Genomic DNA, 22,576 nt, shown 5'->3' with positions numbered 1-22,576 from the left:
TCTAGGCCTGACACACTACAGCATGACAAATGTTTAGTTTGTAAGGATTCAATGTCTGGTGCATGAAGACATATGGAGGTGGAGCTCTAACTTCACTTGACAATCACATTAACATTACTGTGGACAGAGTAAAGATCCTACTTGTTTACAAGCCTCGATAAAAGACTGTCAGATTGTCATATTTTAACTGACAGTCTTGGAGTTAGTTCAAAATAGTCTTTGCACTTTCGCACTTATGCTCCGTAGATCTACATTAACGTTCATATTTCAAATATAAAGTGCTTAACCCATGGCCACGGATGTTACGATTATGTACGGGCCCTCAGACAAACCTGTATCTGTCGTTTAATCCTGATCGGTGGCCATTTTCCTCATAGAGTTATAATGTATCAGAGTGCAATACACCTCTCAAACGATAGGGTCACGCAATTGAAAGCATAAAGAGAAGATCTGACACAGATCGGATTAAAACGCTTATTGAACAGTAAGGAATATACGGGTACTTCTGAGTGCCCGTACATAATTGTAACATCCGTGGCAGTGGCACTTTATATTTGAAACCTAAAGGTTTGCATCTCATTGCTTATAAGGAGATTAACCATTATTACATTGATAATAGTGAAATTAACAACACATGTAGCAAATGCATGTATATCAGTTTTGAGTACTGGTTGTTATGTGTTTCATGATCACATGAATTATAATCTAGCAGCAAGTAAAGATTTATATTCCATATTGAGTCAATAAATACAATAGCCGTAAGGAACCTCTCCCTCCGCTGTATAGCTCCAAGATGAGGTTCCTCGTTTGTCTCTGCCGTTTGATTGGGACATTGTCGCACATTTTCCACTTTACATGTTTCTTACCCCTTTCTGCACATCGTATCCAAAAAGTAAAGCATGTCCGCCATTCTCTCAGATGTTTAAGTTCTAGCGCACCATAAAAGCTATCCAACGAGTTGAAGAAAGTATTTAATTTTCCTCAGTCTTCATCCGGTTACATGTTTTTAAGACATTGCGCAAGAGTTGCGCCCGTAGAGAAAACATTACTGCTTCCCCTACTGGTCAAATGTTGAATTGCGTCTTCTAATGCAAAATATTATCGAACCGGATGAAGACCGAGGCGAATTAAATACTTTCTTCAACTCGTTGGATAGCTTTTATGGTGCGCTAGAACTTAAAACATCTGAGAGAGTGGCGGAAATGCTTTACTTTTTGGAAACGATGTGCAGAAAGGGGTAAGAAACATGTACAGTGGAAAATGTGCGACAATGTCCCAATCAAACGGCAGAGACAAACGAGGAACCTCATCTCGGAGCTATACAGCGGAGGGAGAGGTTCCGTCGGAGCTATAAATACAAATGAAACGCATCATGAATGAGTTGATCTTTACCTGCTGTGTTTCAGTGGTTGAGCTGCTAACAAACGTCCTCCTGCTGCTTAACGACGACACTGTTTAGAAACGACACGTTTTACTTTTCTTTGTATTTTACTTTTATATAAATCTATGGTACTTTAAAGTGTCAACAACAGTCAGTCAACACACCATGTTGTTTTCACTACTGCATTGTGGGTATGTTCTTCTTCTGACGACCACTTTGTCTAGACGCCAGTTGGCGTATTGATGCCCCCTACTGTTGGTCTCGGGTACTGTCCATTGTTTATATACAGTAACAGTACTGTCTATGTGACCTTCCAGACCTGTAGACAAGAGAACATCCACCTAGGAGTAAAACAGTTAATCCAACTAATCAAATTAAATTATAAAAAAATAAAATGATAAATAGAATAATAATTGTTTATCATTGATTATCAACCGATTAATAATCAATCCCTATTTTGGATAGGTCATTATTGGCAAAAATCTTCCCACAAATTTAAAATAAAAAAATATTGAAAATAGAAGATCTACAAGCTCACAACACTTCACAGTGCGATGCGTTTTGAGCTTGTAGATCAGCTATTTTCACGTCTTACACAACACTGTTGTGCAACATAGTATAACATAGGGCTGATGTCCTGTTCGTTGAGAAATAAAAACATGAGGGAAAAAAACAGCTCCTAATTATTTAATTAATCACAAAAGTAATCTATAGATAAATTGCTTAGAAAGTAATTGTAAGAAAGCCCGCCAGCGACGCCTAGTGGCCTGGCATGGTATTACCCACTGACAAGTGTATTTAGTCAGAGTAGTGTTTGGTCAGTTAGACACAACGTTCTCTCTGTGACTGTGTGTTTCTGTTCCCTTGTGCCTTAATTCTTGATTGTGCGTTCATGAAACTATGTAAGTACAGTATTTAGGTCCTAAGTGTTGTTTAGTAAGTTATACTATATCTGGGACTCTGTATTATCACTTTTATGTGACTTTATATGCTTAATTGGCAACACCTGTTTGTTTGGCTAGTGCTGATTTAGCTCCCCACTGCCTGCAGTTTGTTTGTAACCTTTATGGTGTATATTTTTGTTACTCCTGTGATGATGATGTGTATTTACTTCTGTGCCTACAATGTTTGGACAGTTTTGGTGTTAATATTTGCTACACTGAGTGAGTGTTTATTGTTTGCCTTGTTACACTGTGCAGATAGCCTGTCATGCCAGTGATTGTATCATGAATGCCTGAGCTCATGTTAATGCTACTATGTTTTTCTTTATTGTTGTTCACTTTCAGACCACACACATATGTTCACCCGTACCCATTCATACACTGTATGGACAATAAATCATTGGAAAGAAATCCCTTCTCCAGACTCCCCTGATTCTCTGACCGGAATCCAGTCCATATTCGCCGCCTCAACCAGTATTATTATTTAAAGTAACCAGAGGTGTCCCCTTCGTTACAGTAATGGATAGTTGCAGCCCTACATCCATCACAGCTTTTATCAGTGCACATTGATGCTGCACAGGTCTGATCACGTCTCATAGAAATGCAGGATACAACATAAACTAACACATACCATGTTACAGGATGCAACGTATACCTTGTATGTATTAAACATGTTGTTACCCATACAATTTTCAAACTATGCAACTACATCAATATGTCTATGATAAATTCAGACTGTATGGTCTATTCGGACTGTGACACAGTAAGATTACCACAAGTTATTTCAAAGCAATGTATGTTCAAAATAGTTATGAGTTTGGTTATTGGACCAGAATGTTCTGGGAAACAAGAAACGGTTCAGTAAGATTGATTGTCATGGATGACTTGCACTGGGTCAGGCTGACCTAAAATGGTGTACTAATCATGAAATTTCATAATATTGTTAGCCAAGATCTAGGGCCACAAGAAGGTATAAAAACACACCCACAATCTTATTTCATCAGTCCTGTCTGCAGATATGGCTCTGTTGGTATATTAACAAATGTTATATAGGTTCACAAAGCATCTACTGATGCACATACTTAGACACATCATCAGTGTCGTTGCCTGAGTCACTGGGTGTTTCGGGTCTTGCAACAGGTACCCTCCTCCAGAAGTCCCGAGTCCGACCGAGGCTGATCAGACATGGCCTGTGTCCAAGTGGCATGCTACTGCCCGCACTGTCCCTTGGGGGCTTAGGGTGGCACTGGCAGGTGAGCTGTTGGCAGCGGGTGTTGGCGACACTATGAGGCTCTGGGCACTGTGGTTTGCCTCCGGGCCTGGCTCCTCCTGCGTCTGACCAGAAGTGACTTCTGTGCGTTGTCTCGTCGTTGCCGCTTTCAAACATCTCATTCTGCCTTGATGGGTTTTTAAACCCTCTTGAATGTTGCAGGTTTTACCGCAGTATGTAGCTCCAGATGTCACCACACTCTCCGTGGTCATCACCCACTGGTCACTGGTACTCCCAAAATATGTCAGTTAACAAAACATCTGCTGATGCACAAACTTGGACACATCATCAGACAGTGTTGTTTCATGGAGTCACTGGTCAACAGTATACTTCTAGAGGTGCATACAGTTTTTCTTTCCTGTTTAGTCTTTTTGTTTTTACTTAAGTGTTCCTTTCTTCTATATTCTTTCTATTTTAACTCTTCCTGTAACTGTAGATGTTGAGAGCTTGTACAAAAATTATCTCACCCACTCTTTTACATCTGTAATCATGTGATGTGACACTAAAGTTGATTCTCAATTGTGCCTGTAGACTAAATTGTTCCACACATCCCAAATGTAGTAACGTTAAGAGATCATAGCTTTTATTTAACTTTCCTGATAATAATCCATTAGGCTTATAGCGTGGTAATAAAACATTTTGCACATGTGTGTGTGTGCTATAGGGCTTTGCACAGGCTTTAATTTGCCCTTACATAACAATCTTAATCATGTACTGTAATGCGACTTAATAGTGATCATAGTCATTACACTAGGTGTAATTATTAGTCATAAATCATTAAAAAAAATACATCCCTCAGTTAACCAGTATACAATTAAAATAATTGAAATGGTTTGATTGATTGACATGCTTGACAGACCTTAACTAATGTCCACTCCATAGGATATCATGTACAGTATAAATCTGCTGCTATGCTCACGCACCTTTATATCATACCCCATGTGTAAATATGTAGATAATTTGTTAGTGTCTTTGATTGATCTCTCTCCCCCCTTGCCCCCCCCTTCTTCTTCTTCTTCCCTTCAATTTTTTCTATGGAAATAAAAACTATAGAACTTGCACAAAAACTATTTTCACCCACTTTTTTTTATTTCTGTAGTGTAAACCTGTTATGTGACCAAAAAGCTGATTCTGATTCAAATCACAATTTACAAACAATATGGTTTACATGGTCATTTATATTATAAATAAAAAAGAAAGAAAAAAAGTTACTGTTAACACTAAACTGATTGTAGTGTTTTAAAATAAAACAAACAAGAGATGGAGAATGACTCCACACGATAAGTCCTAATCGAAACTTCTATTAACAGGAGCTTTATAAATCTCCATATTTTTACTTGTCTATCCAACTCCCTGACAACATACAGCTGTTTAATTTGATCCTCCCAGTGAGCTGATTTATAGTGGAAAGTTTTTTTTCTCCCCCTTGGTGTGAATGCACTGATATCTTTTCAGAGCACTTAACTGACTGAAACTCTTCTCTAACTGTTAACACTGTGACAAGAGTTTTCTCCAGCGTGGACACGCTGGTGTGTCTTCAGTTGGCGTGACTCACGGAAACTCTTGTCACAATGTTGACAGTGGAAAGGTTTTTCTCCAGTGTGGATACGCTGGTGTTTTTTCAGTTCAGATGACTGAATGAAACGCTTGTCACAATGTTTACAGTTAAAAGGTTTTTCTCCAGTGTGGATGCGCTGGTGTCTCGTAAGAGTACTTGGCCGACTGAATGTCTTGTCACAATGTTTACAGTTAAAAGGTTTTTCTCCAGAGTGGATACGCTGGTGTGTCTCAAGATGACTTGACTGGCTGAATATCTTGTCACAATGTTTACAGTAGAAAGGTTTTTCTCCAGTGTGGATACGCTGGTGTCTTTTAAGGAGCGATGAATCTGTGAAACTCTTGTCACAATGTTTACAGTGGAAAGGTTTATCTCCAGTGTGGATGCGCTGGTGTTTTTTCAGGTCAGATGACTGAATGAAACGCTTGTCACAGTGTTTACACTGGAATGTTTTTTCTCCAGTGTGGATGAGCTGGTGTTTCTTGAGGGAACCTGACACAGTGAAACTCCTGTTACAATGTTTACAGTGGAAAGGTGTTTCTCCAGTGTGGACACGCAGGTGTGCCTTCAGATGATTTGATTGAGTGAAACTCTTGTTACACAGTTTACACTGGAAAGGTTTTTCTCCAGTATGGATACGCTGGTGTGTCTTCAAATGACTTGATTGATTGAATTTTTTGTCACAGTGTTTACACTGGAATGTTTTTTCTCCAGTGTGGATGAGCTGGTGTTTCTTGAGGGAACCTGACTCACTGAAACTCTTGTCACAATGTCTACAGTGGAAAGATTTTTCTTGTGTGTGGAGACGCTGGTGTGTCTTCAGGTGAGATGAACGACTATAACTCTTGTCAAACTGTGTACAGTGGAAAGGTTTTTCTCCATCTGGTCGATGTCTGTAGTTCAGGAAGTCTAAGAAAGAAAGAAAGAAAGAAAGAAAGAGAGGGGGGGAGAAGGGGAGAGAAGGGGATAGGCAGGTTGAAAATGGTGAGTACAAATACAACTTGAAAGCTTCCATCATCAAACAAGTCAATTGTTTAGGAGCACTACGGCTTCCTTGTTAATATTTCTGATATATTTATTTTCTTTTATTCCCCAATTTAGTCGTCGTACCAACTCCCAGTATTCCCCACACACGTAGTTCCTGTTCCTGTGTTTAACACTGACTGACCTCCACTGGTCTCCTCCCAATCATCACTGTCTTCAGTGACTTCAGTGTCAGATTCAAACTTGACAACTTCAGAGCAGTGTGAAGAGATGTCTTCATCATCAACTTCCCTTTTCACTGCTAGTAATGTCAACATTGATCCATCAGGCTCCTCTGGTCTTTGAAGTAGCTGCTCCTGTTCCTCTTTAATGTGTGGAGGTTCTGGTTCCTCCTGGAGCAGACTGGGGCTCCTCTCCTGTTCAGGAGAAAACTCCTCTTTACACACAACCATGTGCAGGATGTCTAGGAGCAGAAAAATAACATGATCGTGAATACTGGATTCCTAAAATCTACATCTATCGTCCATGTTCCCTGTACAAAGTGAGCTGACAACTACTTTGATTGATCAAATATTTACTAACTACAGGTTACTACAGGTGTTTCTGAAAGAAAAATCATGTTTTAGCAAAATACATAATTTGACATTTATTGAAATTTATTGAAAATGTTCTGGCACAGGATGCAATCCTCTACGCCAGACTCAACACAATATAAAAATATTTCTTTTCAAATTGCGACATTCACAATTCACAATGTACAACCCTTCGACCCACCCCACCCCAAATACAATCCCCCACTATACATACGGTACACACAATTTCATTTTCAAATTTCATTTTTTTTTTTTCTCAATTACAAATTTCATTTTCACATAAACATTTTTTTTTAAATCTGTTGGTTAACCAGTCTATGAAGTTACAAGCCAGCCCTATAATTGTACAGAAAGTCTTTTGATGACCAGACATTACATGACATGTAATTTGAATTTAAATATTTAGTTACTTTACCAAACAAGTGAATGTTGTTACGGTAAATTTGAATCATCAAATTATGAAACAATTAAACGATAAAATGTCACACATCAGCTCTGATTTGGGTAAATTAGGCTGTAGGTCAAGCCGTATAGAACAGGGTTCAATATGTACTGTATGTATTTCCCCTCAAAAGTAGACCAATCACAGCTCTTGCCTTTACCGGCATGACATCATGAAACAGAAACTTCTCCACCCATGAAATTCGGTCATAGTTTAACATCTAGAAATGGTTCTGTGAGTCTGTGAGAATCTGTCTGTGTGTTCGGGGCGAACTTGACAAACCGCTGTACCGATGGGCGCCAAATGTCTGCACAATGCTAGTAGGCCAAAGATATTTTTCACATCTGATTAGAATAATTTAAGCCGGATTTCCACTGGCATGGCACCACACCACTCCGCCTACTTGTGCCGCCGTTTCCACTACAAGAATGGATGCCTATTTTGGCGCCACTCCAGAGTAGGTCTGAGCTAGGCCAAACGGGGTCAAACAATTCATAATGACTGATAAACTCACTGACGTTTTATTTGGCTAGGATATAACTGTAATACATGATAATAGATTATATTTTATTATAATCACTGTTATGATCTATTATAGTGTATTATAAGTATCATAGTTGTAATACTTTATAGAGTATTATAATCACAGTTATAATATATTATATTATAATTATAATAGTCTTAATACATTATAATAATTTATATTGTATTATAATCAGTTATAATTCATTATAGTGTAGTATAAGTAGCATAGTTGTTATATATTATAATTTATCCTCCTATAATTCTAGTAACCTCACGGTGGTGGTGGCGGCGGTGTCTTGGTACGGGGGACTCTTGATCAAACTGCGCATGCGTCGTTGCCAGGTTTCGCGAGAGAAACAAGCAGCAAGGTCTATGAAAACGAGGCCAAACCAAACGAACCCTACAAGCAACGAGGTCTATGAAAAGAAGGCCAAACGCAGCGCCTTCACACATATACCTTGCCTATTGGAAAACAGCCGATCTACAAGCTCACAACGCGTCCCCACACCCACCTGCACTTTCACAACCAACGCCAAAACACAACACCAATATTGCCACTACAGCGCTTACAATATGCCTACATGGCAACTTAGCCTGCTTCCACACCATAGACCCCGCCCCCATTCTCTGACTGCATTCTGTGGAAACACAGCAGAGCAGACTTTTCTCGCACACACCATGCACATACGCACACGCACACTTTTAGATCCAGTACTATTTTAAAAGTCTGCGTATGGGGGACTCGCGTATCCGCGCGCCTGGTGTAGCCGCTATCATTGATAATCACTTGGATCTAAACAAACGCGCTGGACGATCTCTGTGTGTGTGTGTGTGTGTGTGTGTGTGTGTGTGTGTGTGTGTGTGTGTGCGACGGGACGACGGGAGCATGTACCGTGGTGTGTGTGTGTGTGTGTGTGTGTGTGTGTGTGTGTGTGTGTGTGTGTGTGTGTGTGTGTGTGTGTGTGTGTGTGTGTGTGTGTGTTCGCGACGGGAGCATGTACCGTGGACTTTACTATATAACTTGGGGTCCAAGACATAGAAATGCCATTAAATGGGGGTCCATAGCCCTAATGCATGTCAAACTGGGGGTCCTTGAAATTAAAATGGTTGAGATTCACTGCTAGAGCCGTAAAAAAAAAAACGCTCTTATGGGGGTCCCTGGCATATCTTTTGAAATGGGGGTCCGTGGGCTAACAAGTGTCAATTTGGGGGTCCTTGACATAAAAACGTTTGAGAACCACTCCACTACACAGTACAAACTCACTTTCAATCCCTGATACTGTCTGTTCTCAGCGCATAAGCCAAACTGCACACGTTGGGTGCTCATATTCCCCTACGGGTATGGTCTAGTATTGTATTATAATAAAAGCTTTAAGGTTTAAGGTCCATTTGGATCATACAGATAACTGGAGTACACCTGGGCAAGGCAAGAAGCAATGACCTCTACCTATGTTTAGCTATGTGAGCTAACCCTCTATTGTTCCACCAAGAAAGGGGATGCTAGATTTCAAGTGGTTGAACCTTAAATCAAAAAGCCGAGAAAAAGCCTGTCAAAGTTCTAAAGTTACTAGACCATACCCGGTCGGCGCAGCGCATCCGTGGGGGGATATGCGCACATGATCTGGCAACCCGGGAGGCAGTTCGTCCCATAGCTGGGCAGCCCCGTAACCATGGCGACAGTGTTTGACACAAAAACGCTAATAAGAAGCTGAGATTTGATGAAATTGAAAAACGGGCTTCACAGTTGCGTTCAGATGGTAATGGTCAATGGCTGTGTGCAAAATCAGAGCAATTGGTCCAGCCACTGAGGAGAACCGGGTATCTTCACTCACGTACTCACCACTACAGACAGAGGTTACTGGAATTATAGTAGGATATGCTCTTTTTTTCCTCTTTTCTTTTTGTCTCCGCCAGGCCGAAAGGCATGTCCGAGACATTAAACAAAACTGGTCTTTCAGATTTTTCAGATTCCATCCTGATTGGCTAAAATTGGCTTCCAAAGTGTGTGCTCCGTTTTGAACTAAATGCTTCAAATCATGAACACAGCATGCGATTTCTGTGAAATGTTGCACCTGCATTCCCAACTAGGCCGAGGAAGAAATGCCACCTGTAAATGTTCAAATCGGCCTCATGGTGGCGCTATAACAGGCCAATTCCTGTTTTTACCTATAACTGCACCAATCTGTGTAAACTGTGTATGAACACTCCCTAGAGGCCAAGGAAAAACATTGCCCTGCATTTTTTACATCTGCTTTTTATAGTGCCAGCAGGAGTCCGACTTACGTAAAACCCATTATTTTATATTACTCCTTTTTTTAACAAAAAAATTACGCAAATCGGTACACATTATCTCTGTAGTCAAGTGATCAAGACGGATCCGTCTGATTTTTCATATTCCATCCTGATTGGCGAATTCCGAACATTGCTGGTTCACAATAACATTACATTGATTCACACATAAGAGGATGTGCTTTTGGATGTATTGAGGTATTCTTATGATAGCTATACATATTGGGATATTATCATTGTTAAGATGTTTTGTGCTATGATTACCATATAGTGAAAATAAGACATTCAACAGAACAGAAATAAAAGGAGGAAACGAAAGAAAGAGCACATGAAACTTACTGAGGTGTGGATGGTCTTCAAGTTCCTCCTGTTTAATAGAAATGTCCCTGGCTGAGTCTGGAGAGTTCATCTTCACCTGCAGTTTGGACTCCACACACTGGTCTGAAATGAAGTCATTGAAAAAGGACATCAATGACTTGTCTGGACACAGTAGTCTCCAGTTATTAAAGTCAAACAACATATGAATGTTGGGTACGAGCATAATGGTTTATACAGTTTATATACAGTATTGTAAAATAAATCACGCTTAACTTAAGCTTACACATGGGAAATGTATCAAAAGAGTGATTCCAACGATGGCAATGAGTGCAGTTCAAACACTGGAATGTGACAGCTCTGCAACAGAACAGAACATACGAACGAAAGAGAGAGCACATGGAACGTACCGAGGTGTGGGTGGTCTTCAGGTTCCTCCTGTTTAATAGAAATGTCTTCAGGTTCCTCCTGTTTAATAGAAATGTCTTCAGGTTCCTCCTGTTTAATAGAAATGTCTTCAGGTTCCTCCTGTTTAATAGAAATGTCTTCAGGTTCCTCCTGTTTAATAGAAATGTCCCTGGCTGAGTCTGGAGAGTTCATCTTCAGCTGCAGTCTGGACTCCACACACTGGTCTGAAATGAAGCAATTGAATAAGGACTTAATAATAATAATAATATTGTGCCAGATTCAATTTCACAATGATGCTCTTGTTTTGTCTTGTGTTTTGTACAAATCCAATGCAATCCTCTATGTATTTTGCCAATATGCGCAGTGCTGTGTCCCTCGCTGTTTTAACAGATCTGAGACTAAAATAACGACTAAAGTGTCAGTCTACCGCTCTCCTGGCAACGACAAAGAGAAGAGGAAATTGTTATCTTATATATATATATATATATATATATATATATATATATATATATATATATATATATATATATATATGTGTGTGTGTGTGTGTGTGTGTGTGTGTGTGTGTGTGTGTGTGTGTGTGTGTGTGTGTGTGTGTGTGTGTGTAACAGAACAAATTAAATAAAGAGAGAGCACATTAAACTTACTGAGGTGTGGGTGGTCTTCAAGTTCCTCCTGTTTAATAGAAATGTCCCTGGCTGAGTCTGGAGAGTTCATCTTCACCTGCAGTCTGGACTCCACACACTGGTCTGAAATGAAGTAATTGAAAAAGGATATTAATAATGACTGGACACAGTAGTCTCCAGTTATTAAAGTTATTAAAGCAACCGACGCTTTGAGAGACATTGAATAATAATGGTAACACTACAGATTCCTACCCCTACCAACTTGCCCCCTCCCCTACTTTTTCTGTAAATATATATAATGTTCTGCTTCTGGAGCTTTTACCGTTTACCGTTACGTAATGTAATGTAATGTATGTCTTGTTATTTCTTACTGATGAGTTGAGTACAATGGACCACAATGGAAACAAGCCCCCCGGAGCGTTTTGTGTTATCCTTTTAGCATAACTTCTAACTGTACTACATGTTAACAATATTGTTAATAAAGTAATCAATCAATCAATCAATCAATACAACTCTTCATTATTTAACTGTAACTTCACTTTCTTTGTTCTAAAATAATAACAGAGGAAAAGAGACAGGTTATATCTTAATCAGTTACTGTAAGTTTAACTACCTGTTCACCATTTAGACCTGGAACGCATCTGTGCCACTTTAGATCTCTTTGGCTATTCAAAAATAGCAGATATACAAGCTCATAGCGCGGCACCGAGTGACGCGCTATGAGCTTGTAGATCTGCTATTTTTTTTAAATCGTGACATTTTTTTCAAAAAACTGTTGGGATTTAGAAAACGTTTTTAAGAATCGCCTCAGGTCTTAATGGGTTAAAAAAAATGGTACATACCTATCCTGTACAACTTTACTACAGGTTGTTAATAAAACAGTACATACCTATCCTGTAACAACTTTCCTACAGGTTGTCAATAAAACAGTACATACCTATCCTGTACAACTTGACTACAGGTTGCAGCATTGCATCAAACAGTCCATGTTCCTCTGACCATGTTAATGATCTCTTGGAGGCCATCTCTCTTGATAGCGTAGATCTCCGCCTGTGGTGCTCTGTGGAAATCACCAATAGAATAAAACATTTAGTTATCATTCATCAACCTCACATTTGATCTGAGATATGGTATAAAAGCTTTAATCCACTATAATAAAGACATAAAATGCCTCCGAAACTCAGTTTTAAATGTGGTTTAAAACTTATGTTTTTTTATATTTATTTTCTTTTTTACACTACAAGACTTTGAAAAGGCTTTTAAAAGATTGTGTGACAGGCTCTCACACTACAAGACTTGAAGGTCGGAGACAAAAGTATTTCTGAGTTTCGTAAAAGCCACGCTGAGAGTGATCAGATCAACACTGAATACCTCATAAACCGTACTGATGAGCTACAAAAAACTGAACATCATCCTTTGTAATAAGGTAGTTGGCATTATTAAACTGCAGAAAGAAACTACTACGATGACATAAATTACGAAAACATAAACAAAACGCAGGAGCTCTGGAAGATATTTAATCAGTTAGGCTGCAGTAAGAATAAGAAACTGAAAACCAGATCCGCAAACATCAACATCAATTCGGATGGCACGCTCATTACAGATAAGCTGGATGTGGCTAATCGCTTAAACAGCTTCTTTACAACCATAGCAACTACACACTGGTTAACATACTGCCCTCTCATTCTTGGCTTTATGGGAGTAAAGCACATCCAAGCATTCTACAAAAATCTAGCTGTATGCGAAGATGACTTTAAACTCACCATGGTGACAACTGATGCTGTGTTTAAAAAACTGAGCGCCCTACAACAAAACAAGGCCACAGGCCACCACAATATCCCCTCCAAATTTCTCAGAGACGCAGCCCCCTCTATTGCTCAAATCATTGCCCACATAACAAACCTCTCCATCAGCCAGGGACACTGAGAGTGTGAAAACCATACTTAGTGAACTAATACTAATGTTGAGCAGGGTTGTGTGGTTAAACCTCAAATCAAGAAGCTTATGAAAAGCCTGTCAAATATCTGTGTTATCTCACACAGATCAGACTCACAGACCCATTTCTAGACCTCTCACCTCCTACAGAGACGGCATAAAAAAAAAATCTGTTTTCATAGTTTTCAACTACTACCAAACTTTAACCAGGTATTTCATGTCTGGGTGTGCTTCTGTTTCATAACATACATCATGCACTTGGCGGCTTGAGCTGTGAGCTGTGTGACAGACAAACCCTGTTGTAGATGCTTTGGTCTACGGCCACTCTGTAGTATTACATATTTAATGATGGCTATGGATGTTGCTTGCTTGATTGATTGATTACTTCATTAGTCAAACATTGTAAATAGCACAGAGTTACAGTAAAACATTTACGCTAAAACAAAGGCACAAACAGTCCCGGGGACTTGTTTAACGTACTGTGTGGGTTGTCTTCAGGTTCCTCCTGTTTAATAGAAATGTCCCTGGCTGAGTCTGGAGAGCTCATCTTCACCTGCAGTCTGGACTCCACACACTGGTCTGAAATGAAGCAAGTGAATAAGGACTTAAATAACTGGAGACCTAGTGGAGAATAACAAATATGTGCAGACGCCTAAGCCCAACTATCTAACATATGAACCTTGAATGCAAAGATAATGAGATTGATGTTAGGGTAGAAATCTCACTTCATTTAAAATTACCAATCCCCAAGCTACAATTTATGTTAACAAGTATGGATGAGCGATCCTCCTCCCAAAAATCCCAACCTCAATCTCAGTTAGACTGACATTTTTAGTTCAGATGTAGCCAAGATGATGCAAGAGAGCCGTTCGTCAACAAGCAGAGTAAAAGCAATGCATTTGTTTGGAAACATTTTAGTTTCCAGAAGTCAGATGAGGAACAACAAGAAATACTGTTCAAGATTTGTTATGGTGGTGTGTGTATGTAACATAGTTTGGTGGTTCCACTTGCTCCCTAAGTAAGGGCATTTCTTATTGGTTAGTGTGGGCGGCACCTCATCGGTAAACACGGGCGTCCATGTTAGAGCGGTGCCAGTCTAAATGAGATTGCCCAAGGCAAGATGTGTTCCTCAGTGCACTATATTTTCAACAAGAGTCTGTATGTTTACTGTGATACCCGTGATGAATACTGGTTGTCCTTAACATGACAAATGTACCTTCATGAAGTAGTGATGCTTTGTACATGTTTTCAATTAGTCATTTTGTCATACCGAACGGTATATTGTTTACAACAAACTACTTTTGGTCACGTTGTTAATTCTGTTGTAGACGTGCTGAGGCTTGGGTTTTACACCAAAATAAGTGACTGACCAGAGACTTATGTGTACTCTCACAAGGTACATATTGTTTTATTTAATTGTATTTGTATTGTGTAGTATTTTATTGTATGTGTGTCAAATGATTGTTAGAATAGGCCAGTCTAAATCAGATTTGCCCAAGACATGCCGAGTCTTGGGTGTTACACCAAAAGAAGTGACTGACCTTTGTGTATTCTATTCTCGCAAATATTACATGTGCACCACAAGACAATATGACCAATTTTTGACTACTATTACCTTATATCACATTTTATTTTGTCTGGTTCCACACTGTTGAAGCACAATAACTTCCCTGCAAATAGTGCAGCTAGCAACTGTTGTATATGGCAATTAAACACTATATGAACACTATGATGCTGGAAAAGAGAGAGACTTACTGAGGCCTGGCTGGTCTTCAGGTTCATCCTGTTTAATTGAAACAGGTCTGGCTGGGTCTGGAGAGTTCATCTGCACCTGCTGTCTGGACTCCACAGAGTCTGGAACAAAACAATTAAAATCCCAGAGATTAGGATTAATTAAGAACAAAAAGTCCTCTTATAATCAACTTCAACAAATAACAGAGAATAGAGAATGAGTAACTTATTTTGTAAATCACTTGTCAACTGGGCATGTCACTTTTATCACAGAGCACTTCGATTAAGAATAATAACCCTTTTCACTTCACTTTGCCCAGCATAAAAGTATTGTTTAGCATTATTGAACATGATGTGGATATATTATGAATATAATGTAAATCTCTCTCTGATAGAAAAAGTTCCCTCTTAATCCTAAATGTTCATGTTTTCCTTTTTCAGGTAAACTCCTCACTCCAAGTTACACAATATTCGTATTGTGTACCACACACACACACACACACACACACACACACACACACACACACACACACACACACACACACACACACACACACACACACACACACACACACTACAGTTCTTGTGTACGTTATGGCCCAAAACCTCAACGGCCACTTCGCTCCTGGGTGAGTCAAAACAAAGTGTGGTTCCTTGGACTTGGTTCTTTGGTTCCTGGACGTCCCTCAGTTCTCCAACCGTCACAGGGTCAGGTTTAGCAGCAGGTAACAGGTTAACGTGGTATTTCACTCACTGTCTTCTCAATCTCATCCCACGTTGTCAGAAGAACACAGAGTGAAGCCCTGGTTGCTCAAAGCTCTATCTGGGTTAAATGTCCTCTTTGTGTCTTCAGGTTGAAAACGACAGACAGACCCTCAACACGTATAACTGGTTTAACTGGTTTGAAGCTAGCTTAGCATTAGCGTTAAACCACAAAACAAAGAGTCTTTGAACGAAATGTGGAAATTCCAACTGTTTTCATAACTTTACACAGACTGTCGTACAAAGACAATCTCAGACACAAGTTACACAAAGGTTTGTTCACTGCTAAGTGCTGACTTATAATATAACACAAACTTTCTCTGTATCACGTTCACGCGGGGTGGATGCATAGAGGTATAATATAACTCTAGTGGATGTTTTAACCCGGACGAGAGAGAGAGGGACACGTGTCCGCCCCTTTTTCCCATCCGTGTTGCAACACACACTACTCTTGAGCTACGGCCGCCCCCAATGAGTACAATGATGACATAACTAAAATAGAGATAGGGATAAATAGGGATTACATTATTGATTTTTAAATTAAATGTATTATTTTGATTAACTGTTTTACTCCTAGGTGGATGTTCTCTTGTCTACAGGTCTGGAAGGTCACATAGTACTGTTACTGTATATAAACAATGGACAGTATCCTAGACCAACAGTAGGGGGCAGCAACACGCCAACTGGCGTCTAGACAAAGTGTTCGTCAGAAGAAGAACATACCCACAATGCAGTAGTGAAAACAACATGGTGTGTTGACTGACTGTTGTTGACACTTTAAAATACCATAGATTTATATGAAAGTAAAATACGAAGAAAAGTAAAACGTGTCGTTTCTAAACAGTGTCGTCGTTAAGCAGCAGGAGGACGTTTGTTAGCAGCTCAACCACTGAAACACAGCAGGTAAAGATCAACTCGTTCATGATGCGTTTCATACTTAAAATGAACAAATCAATATTGTGTGTGTGTGTGTGTGTGTGTGTGTGTGTGTGTGTGTGTGTGTGTGTGCGTGTGCGTGTGCGCGTGCGCGCGTGTCCGCGAGCTAACCCTAACCCAGATATGGAGGAGAGGACAGATAGACAGAACATAATGGAGGAGAGGACAGATAGACAGAACACATAACGTAAAAAAGAAAATAAAGTACAGTATGAGCCCATAGTGTAGTTTTAAGGAAACGGAAGAAGAATAGAGATAGATAGAAGAACAAAGAAAACAAGCATAAAAACATGTCAACATGTTCCTGATATGTGGGCTGACCCTGGGCATCATGTAAGGATATCATGGCTGCAGAAACATTAATAATAGATGAGCTGCTTTCACCTTATTCACTTTGGACCGTTATGTGCATCGCTGGAATCCATCTTCTGATACATCTTCCCTTGTGTAAGCTTACGTTAAATGTGATTTCTGCTATAGTACTGTATACTGTATACTGTATACTGTATATAGTATACCATTATATTTGCACCAAACGTTCATATGTTGAAAGGTTGGGCTTAGACCAGGGGTCTTCAACGTTTTCAGGCCAAGGACCTACTAGATGAGAGAGAGAGATGAAGCAGGGACCCCCTCTATATTGTATAAAATTGTGCTGCAGATTAAACCTTTTTTGTTTACTTGGTCTGCTCTTTTTTCCCCTCTACACCAAACACCTCTTTACCAAAAATAGCAGATCTACAAGCTCACAAGTGAGCTTGTAGATCTGCTATTTTTGGCTAAAGTTCTCCTCAAAAAAGTGATGCTAGGGTTCAAGCGGACCCCCTGTAGTAACTCTGAGGACCCCTAGGGGTCCCAGACCCCCTGTTGAAGACCCCTGGCTTAGACCATTTTGCCATTACCTTCTGCAAATATTATTGTTATTCTTGAGACCATCTCCAGTTATTACATCCTTATTCAATTGCTTCATTTCAGACCAGTGTGTGGAGTCCAGACTGCAGGTGAAGATGAACGCTCCAGACTCATCCAGGGACATTTCTATTAAACAGGAGGAACCTGAAGACCATCCACACCTCAGTAAGTTTCATGTGCTCTCTCTTTCTTTCATATGTTCTGTTGTAGAGCTGTTACAATAATTACGCAGATCTTCGATAGTTTTTTTCCTCAACTTTGAGATTTAACCACTGAACCCTAGCATCCCTATTATGGGGGGAACATTTGCTGAAATTAACTGATCTACAAGATCTTTAGTTTGTACTTGTAGATCATCTATTTTAGGTAAAGAGATTTGGTGTAGAGGGGGAAAAAGAGCAGACACACAGTACAGAGCAAACCCCAGTCCACTAAGTATTAGTTCAGTAAGTATAGAAGATTTGTGTACTATACATAGAGCATACATGGGCAACTGGCGGCCCGGGGGCCACATGCGGCCCCCACCCTCACTTAATGCGGCCCGCAGGTTAATATCGGAGTACTGATATATTATTGATTTCAGCTGTTACAATTCCAAACATGACCCGCTTTAATTACTTCAGTCTATATTAGTAGCTTAATGACTAGTATTAAAATTCTATTGTCTTTATTTATGTCCAATGTATTTGTATTTAAGTTCATAAAGTTAACATTAGTATAACTAAATGCATTTGAAATTAAATTAAAATTATATAGTTCAGGATTCCAATTAAAAAAGAGCATAAAAAATGAATTTCAATTCAAAAATAGAAGATCTACAAGCTCAAAACCGGTCGCACTGCGACTCGTTTTGAGCTTGTAGATCTGCTATTTTGCTACTTTTGTGTGACAGAATAGCCCGACAGTATATGAAATGTGGCCCTCTGGAGTGAGTGTGGAAATATAGTGGCACTCTCCATCATCAAAGTTGCCCACCCCTGACATAGAGGGTGATAGTGGTTAAGACATTGCAAGTATATGTCAAACTATTCTCAGATTTTAGGGCATGACACAGCATTTGACAGATTACAGTCTTTGATAATCTGGAAAGAACAGATTTTTTTTAATCAGATATGAAAATACAGACAGATTCACAGACTCATTTCTAGACTGCCTTTAGCTGTAGCCTACATGCAGGTGAGTGGGGTAGCGTCTATCTACAGTAGGCTACATTGTTCCACTTTGTGATGAGGTTAACCCATTGAGACCTGAAGCCGATTCTACATGTCTCCTAAATCTCAACAGTATTCTGAAAAACCTATGTTTCTATATCAGTGGTGCTCAATCCTTTTCACGTCAAGGACCCCCAAACAGCAAACAGCCACATAGCAACAAACCAGGGACAGATACAGCGGAAGGAACGCAGATTTAGGTGAGCTTAAATAACCCGCCAAATTGATCAGCTGATTGCCACGTCAGTGTATGACGTGTGGGTCTTGTATAACACTATACACGATTCCACGGAGCGCTGCCCTGCGCGCAGCCATTGCTGCGGTGTCAACGCTCCGCGGACGCGACACCGCAGCAATGGCCGCCTACAGGCAGTGCGTCTGTGGATTCGTCTATATTCACCCATGTAATGAGCAGTGTAACCTCTCGAGTATATACTGCCTGAACTCGCAAGCTACGTATCAGTTAGTAACTGTTTGATGGAACATGGACAAAGGAAGAATAGTTTTACAATTTAGAAATCCAGTATTCACTATCATGATATTTTTCTCCTTTTTGTTTTTGTTTTTCCTAGACAACCTGCACATGGTTATTTCTCCTGAACAGCAGAGGAGATCCAGTCTGCTCCAGGAGGAACCAAAGCCTCCACACATTAAAGAGGAACAGGAAGAGCTTAAAGAAGAACAGGAAGTGCTACTTCAAAGACCAGAGCAGCCTGATGGGTCAATGTGGACATTACTAGCAGTGAAAAGTGAAGAAGAAGATGATGATGATGATGATGAAGAAGAAGACGTCTCTTCCCACTGCTCTGAAGTTGAAGTTGAACTTGAATCTGACACTGAAGTCACTGAAGACAGTGATGATTGGGAGGAGACCACTGAAGACAGTGATGATGAACGGTGTGACAAGAGTCTCAGTGAGTCAGGTCCTTTGAAGACACACCAGCGTATCGACACTAGAGATAAACCTTTCCACTGTAAACAGTGCAAGAAGAGTTTCATTACGTCAACTTCTCTGAAAAAACACCAGCCTGTCCACACTGGAGAAAAACCTTTCCAGTGTAAAACTTGTGGCAAGAGTTTCAGTAGATCCAGTAACATGAGTAGACACCAGCGTGTCCATACTGGAGAGAAACCGTACCAGTGTAAACTTTGTGACAAGAGTTACAGGGCATCAGCTGATCTCACGAGACACCAGCGTCACCACACTGGAGAAAAACCTTTCCAGTGTAAACTTTGTGACAAGAGTTACAGGGACTCAAAAGCTCTGAAGAAGCACCAGCATTTCCATACTGGAGTAAACCCTTACCAGTGTAAACTTTGTGACAAGAGCTCCAGGTCGTCATCTGATCTCAAGAGACACCAGCTTGTCCACACTGGAGAAAAACCCTTCCAGTGTAAAACTTGTGGCAAGAGTTTCAGTAGATCCTTTAACATGAACAAACACCAGTGTGTCCATACTGGAGAGAAACCGTACCAGTGTAAACTTTGTGACAAGAGTTACAGAGACTCAAAAGCTCTGAAGAAGCACCAGCATTTCCATACTGGAGTAAACCGTTACCAGTGTAAACTTTGTGACAAGAGCTCCAGGTCGTCATCTGATCTCAAGAGACACCAGCTCGTCCACACTGGAGAAAAACCCTTCCAGTGTAAAACTTGTGGCAAGAGTTTCAGTAGATCCTTTAACATGAACAAACACCAGCGTGTCCATACTGGAGAGAAACCGTACCAGTGTAAACTTTGCGACAAGAGTTACAGGTGGTCACTTGATCTCAAGAGACACCAGCTCATCCACGCTGGAGAAAAAGCTTTCTAGTGTGAACATTGTCCCAAGAGTTTCAAAGACTCAGGTACACAGAAGAGACACCAGCGTCTCCACACTGGAGATAAACCTTTCCGCTGTAAATATTGTGACAAAAGTTATAATGATTCATGTAATCTGAAGAAACATCTTCGCCACTGTAAACAGTGTGACAAGAGTTTCAATCACTCAGGTTTCTTTAAAAGACACCAGCTTAATCACAACAAGGGGGAAAGGTACGACTATAAATTAGCTTGCTGGGAGGATGAAATTTAACAGCTTGTTTTGTTTGTTTGTTTATTATGAATATTTGTACTGCTCATGTCAACAGAGACCTCCACACACGTCCCTCCAGGTTATAGGACGTAGTCTCCAGGTAATCAGATGCGCAGGCTTAGCTCAGTGGTTACTTAAAAAATTATTGAACCATCTCCTGTCACCATGCGGGGGATCGAACCACGGGCGCTGCCCTGCGTTTTATATCCCTCTATTTAAGTTTTTAGTTTGTATAAGTCATTACAATGTTTTAAATAAGTCCATGTATCAACATTACCTGTTTTTCATGTGTTGTTCTCAGCCCGTGACCCCCAAAATAATTATATTTGAACTAGGGATCCCCCACCCTGCACTTGGAATTGTAGGAGTTGAGGCATTCGATTTAGAAAAAAACAAAATGAAGTGAAAATAGCAGATCTACAAGCTCACAATGCCTTTGCAAGATCGGCTATTTTCACCCTTTTTGCCTCTTTCTTATATTATTTGACAATTTGTTCAAGATTTGACCAGTTTTTATAGTATAGTTTGATGATTATTACTTTTGATGCCATAAGCACAGCCTGGAGGGACAGACTCGTCCCTCCAGGCTATAGGACGTACTGTAGCCTCCAGGTAATCAGATGCGCAGGCTTAGCTCAGTGGTTACTTCAAAAATTATTGAACCATCTCCTGTCACCATGCGGGGGATCGAACCACGGGCGCTGCCATGCGTTTTATATCCCTCTATTTACGTTTTTAGTTTGTATCAGTCATTAAAGCTTTTTAAATAATTACATCAATCGATATTATCTGTCTTTTATGTGTTGTTGTTTGTCCAAGACCAATGGACCACAATGGAAATGTATTTTTCTTTTGCATCAACTCAATAACCTAATTTAATGGTTCATTAAAACCAGTGGTGGAAAGTAACAAGTACAGTACTTAAGTACAATTTTTAGGTACTTTTACTTCAATGGAGTATTTCCAATTTCCAATTTTCAATACTTTTACTTCTACTCCACTACATATCAGAGGCCAGTATTGTACTTTTATTCCAGTATAATTTTTTGAACACTTTAGTTACTTGTTACTTTGTAGTTATAAATTACTATATTATAAAACACACATTAACAACTTTAGCCCTGTTTTATTCATAGACTATTTGAAAATAGCAGATCTACAAGCTCACAACGCGTCGCATCGTGACACGTTGTGAGCTTGTAGATCTACTATTTTCAAACATTTTAGCACTTTTACTTTTGGTACTTTAAATATATTTTGAAGCCAATACTCTTGTACTTTTACTTAAGTACCATTTTGAACACAGGCTGGAGGGACAGATCCGTCCCTCCAGGCTATAGACGGATTTCCGCGCGACGTCATCACAGAGCAGAATGCGCAATCTGCGCATGCTCGGGGGAAACGAATTGTTGCGCCGTTCACTCTGTTGTTATGTTCGGGAGTTAGATAGCCATAATTCTGCTATTATAGGCATAATAGGCATAATGCTGCTATTATATACAAACAGATTCAACTTCCGACAAATCATTTTTATTGAGTAAACAAGGTATTACAAACTGCATAATTTAATCTACTTTCATTAAAGCCGGTGAAGATCATTTCTTTTATGAATGGGCATTTGACCAGAGCTGCTGCGGGTAATGGCCCCCTCTATAGGCTTTCCCCTCCTCTGCGCGGTCATAT

General features: G+C 39.9%; 4 protein-coding genes across 5 annotated transcripts in view; 1 reads left to right on the top strand and 3 right to left on the bottom strand.

The window, feature by feature from the left end:
- LOC311057522 (uncharacterized protein) overlaps positions 1 to 1,547 on the bottom strand; it is a 53,736-nt gene extending 52,189 nt beyond the window's left edge. The window contains exon 1 of the mRNA XM_084074488.1: positions 1,393 to 1,547. The gene's annotated coding sequence lies outside the window, so the exon portion shown is untranslated. The remainder of the gene's footprint in view (positions 1 to 1,392) is intronic.
- Positions 1 to 10,793, bottom strand: part of LOC311057520 (uncharacterized protein) — an 84,322-nt gene extending 73,529 nt beyond the window's left edge. Inside the window, exons 1-3 of the mRNA XM_084074484.1 lie at positions 10,709 to 10,793; positions 10,323 to 10,424; positions 6,319 to 6,597 (exon numbers count right to left, since the gene is read on the bottom strand). Coding sequence (XP_083930610.1) covers positions 6,319 to 6,597; positions 10,323 to 10,392 — 349 coding nt within the window. The 5' untranslated portion in view covers positions 10,393 to 10,424; positions 10,709 to 10,793. The remainder of the gene's footprint in view (positions 1 to 6,318; positions 6,598 to 10,322; positions 10,425 to 10,708) is intronic.
- LOC311057518 (uncharacterized protein) overlaps positions 1 to 15,224 on the bottom strand; it is a 135,899-nt gene extending 120,675 nt beyond the window's left edge. The window contains exons 1-4 of the mRNA XM_084074479.1: positions 15,023 to 15,224; positions 13,748 to 13,846; positions 12,270 to 12,392; positions 11,354 to 11,455 (exon numbers count right to left, since the gene is read on the bottom strand). Of these exons, the coding sequence (XP_083930605.1) occupies positions 11,354 to 11,455; positions 12,270 to 12,392; positions 13,748 to 13,846; positions 15,023 to 15,092 (394 nt within the window). The 5' untranslated portion in view covers positions 15,093 to 15,224. The remainder of the gene's footprint in view (positions 1 to 11,353; positions 11,456 to 12,269; positions 12,393 to 13,747; positions 13,847 to 15,022) is intronic.
- Positions 15,225 to 17,579: 2,355 nt separating this feature from the next.
- On the top strand, positions 17,580 to 20,999 carry LOC311057706 (uncharacterized protein). 2 transcript variants are annotated; one of them, XM_084074740.1, is made up of 2 exons: positions 17,580 to 17,773; positions 19,392 to 20,999. In XM_084074740.1, the coding sequence occupies exons 1-2, from the start codon at positions 17,704 to 17,706 to the stop codon at positions 20,630 to 20,632; spliced, it is 1,311 nt and encodes a 436-aa protein (XP_083930866.1). In that variant the 5' UTR covers positions 17,580 to 17,703; the 3' UTR covers positions 20,633 to 20,999. The 2 variants fall into 2 exon arrangements, with proteins under 2 accessions (XP_083930866.1, XP_083930867.1); XM_084074741.1 differs by lacking the exon at positions 17,580 to 17,773 and adding an exon at positions 18,939 to 19,019.
- The last annotated feature ends 1,577 nt before the right edge of the window (positions 21,000 to 22,576 follow it).

The sequence above is a fragment of the Gymnoscopelus microlampas genome (assembly GCF_963454915.1).
Source record: "Gymnoscopelus microlampas genome assembly, chromosome: 12".
Taxonomy (NCBI): Eukaryota; Metazoa; Chordata; class Actinopteri; order Myctophiformes; family Myctophidae; genus Gymnoscopelus; species Gymnoscopelus microlampas.
Note: the sequence above shows the minus strand (reverse complement) of the source record. Positions and strands in the feature narration are given on the sequence as shown.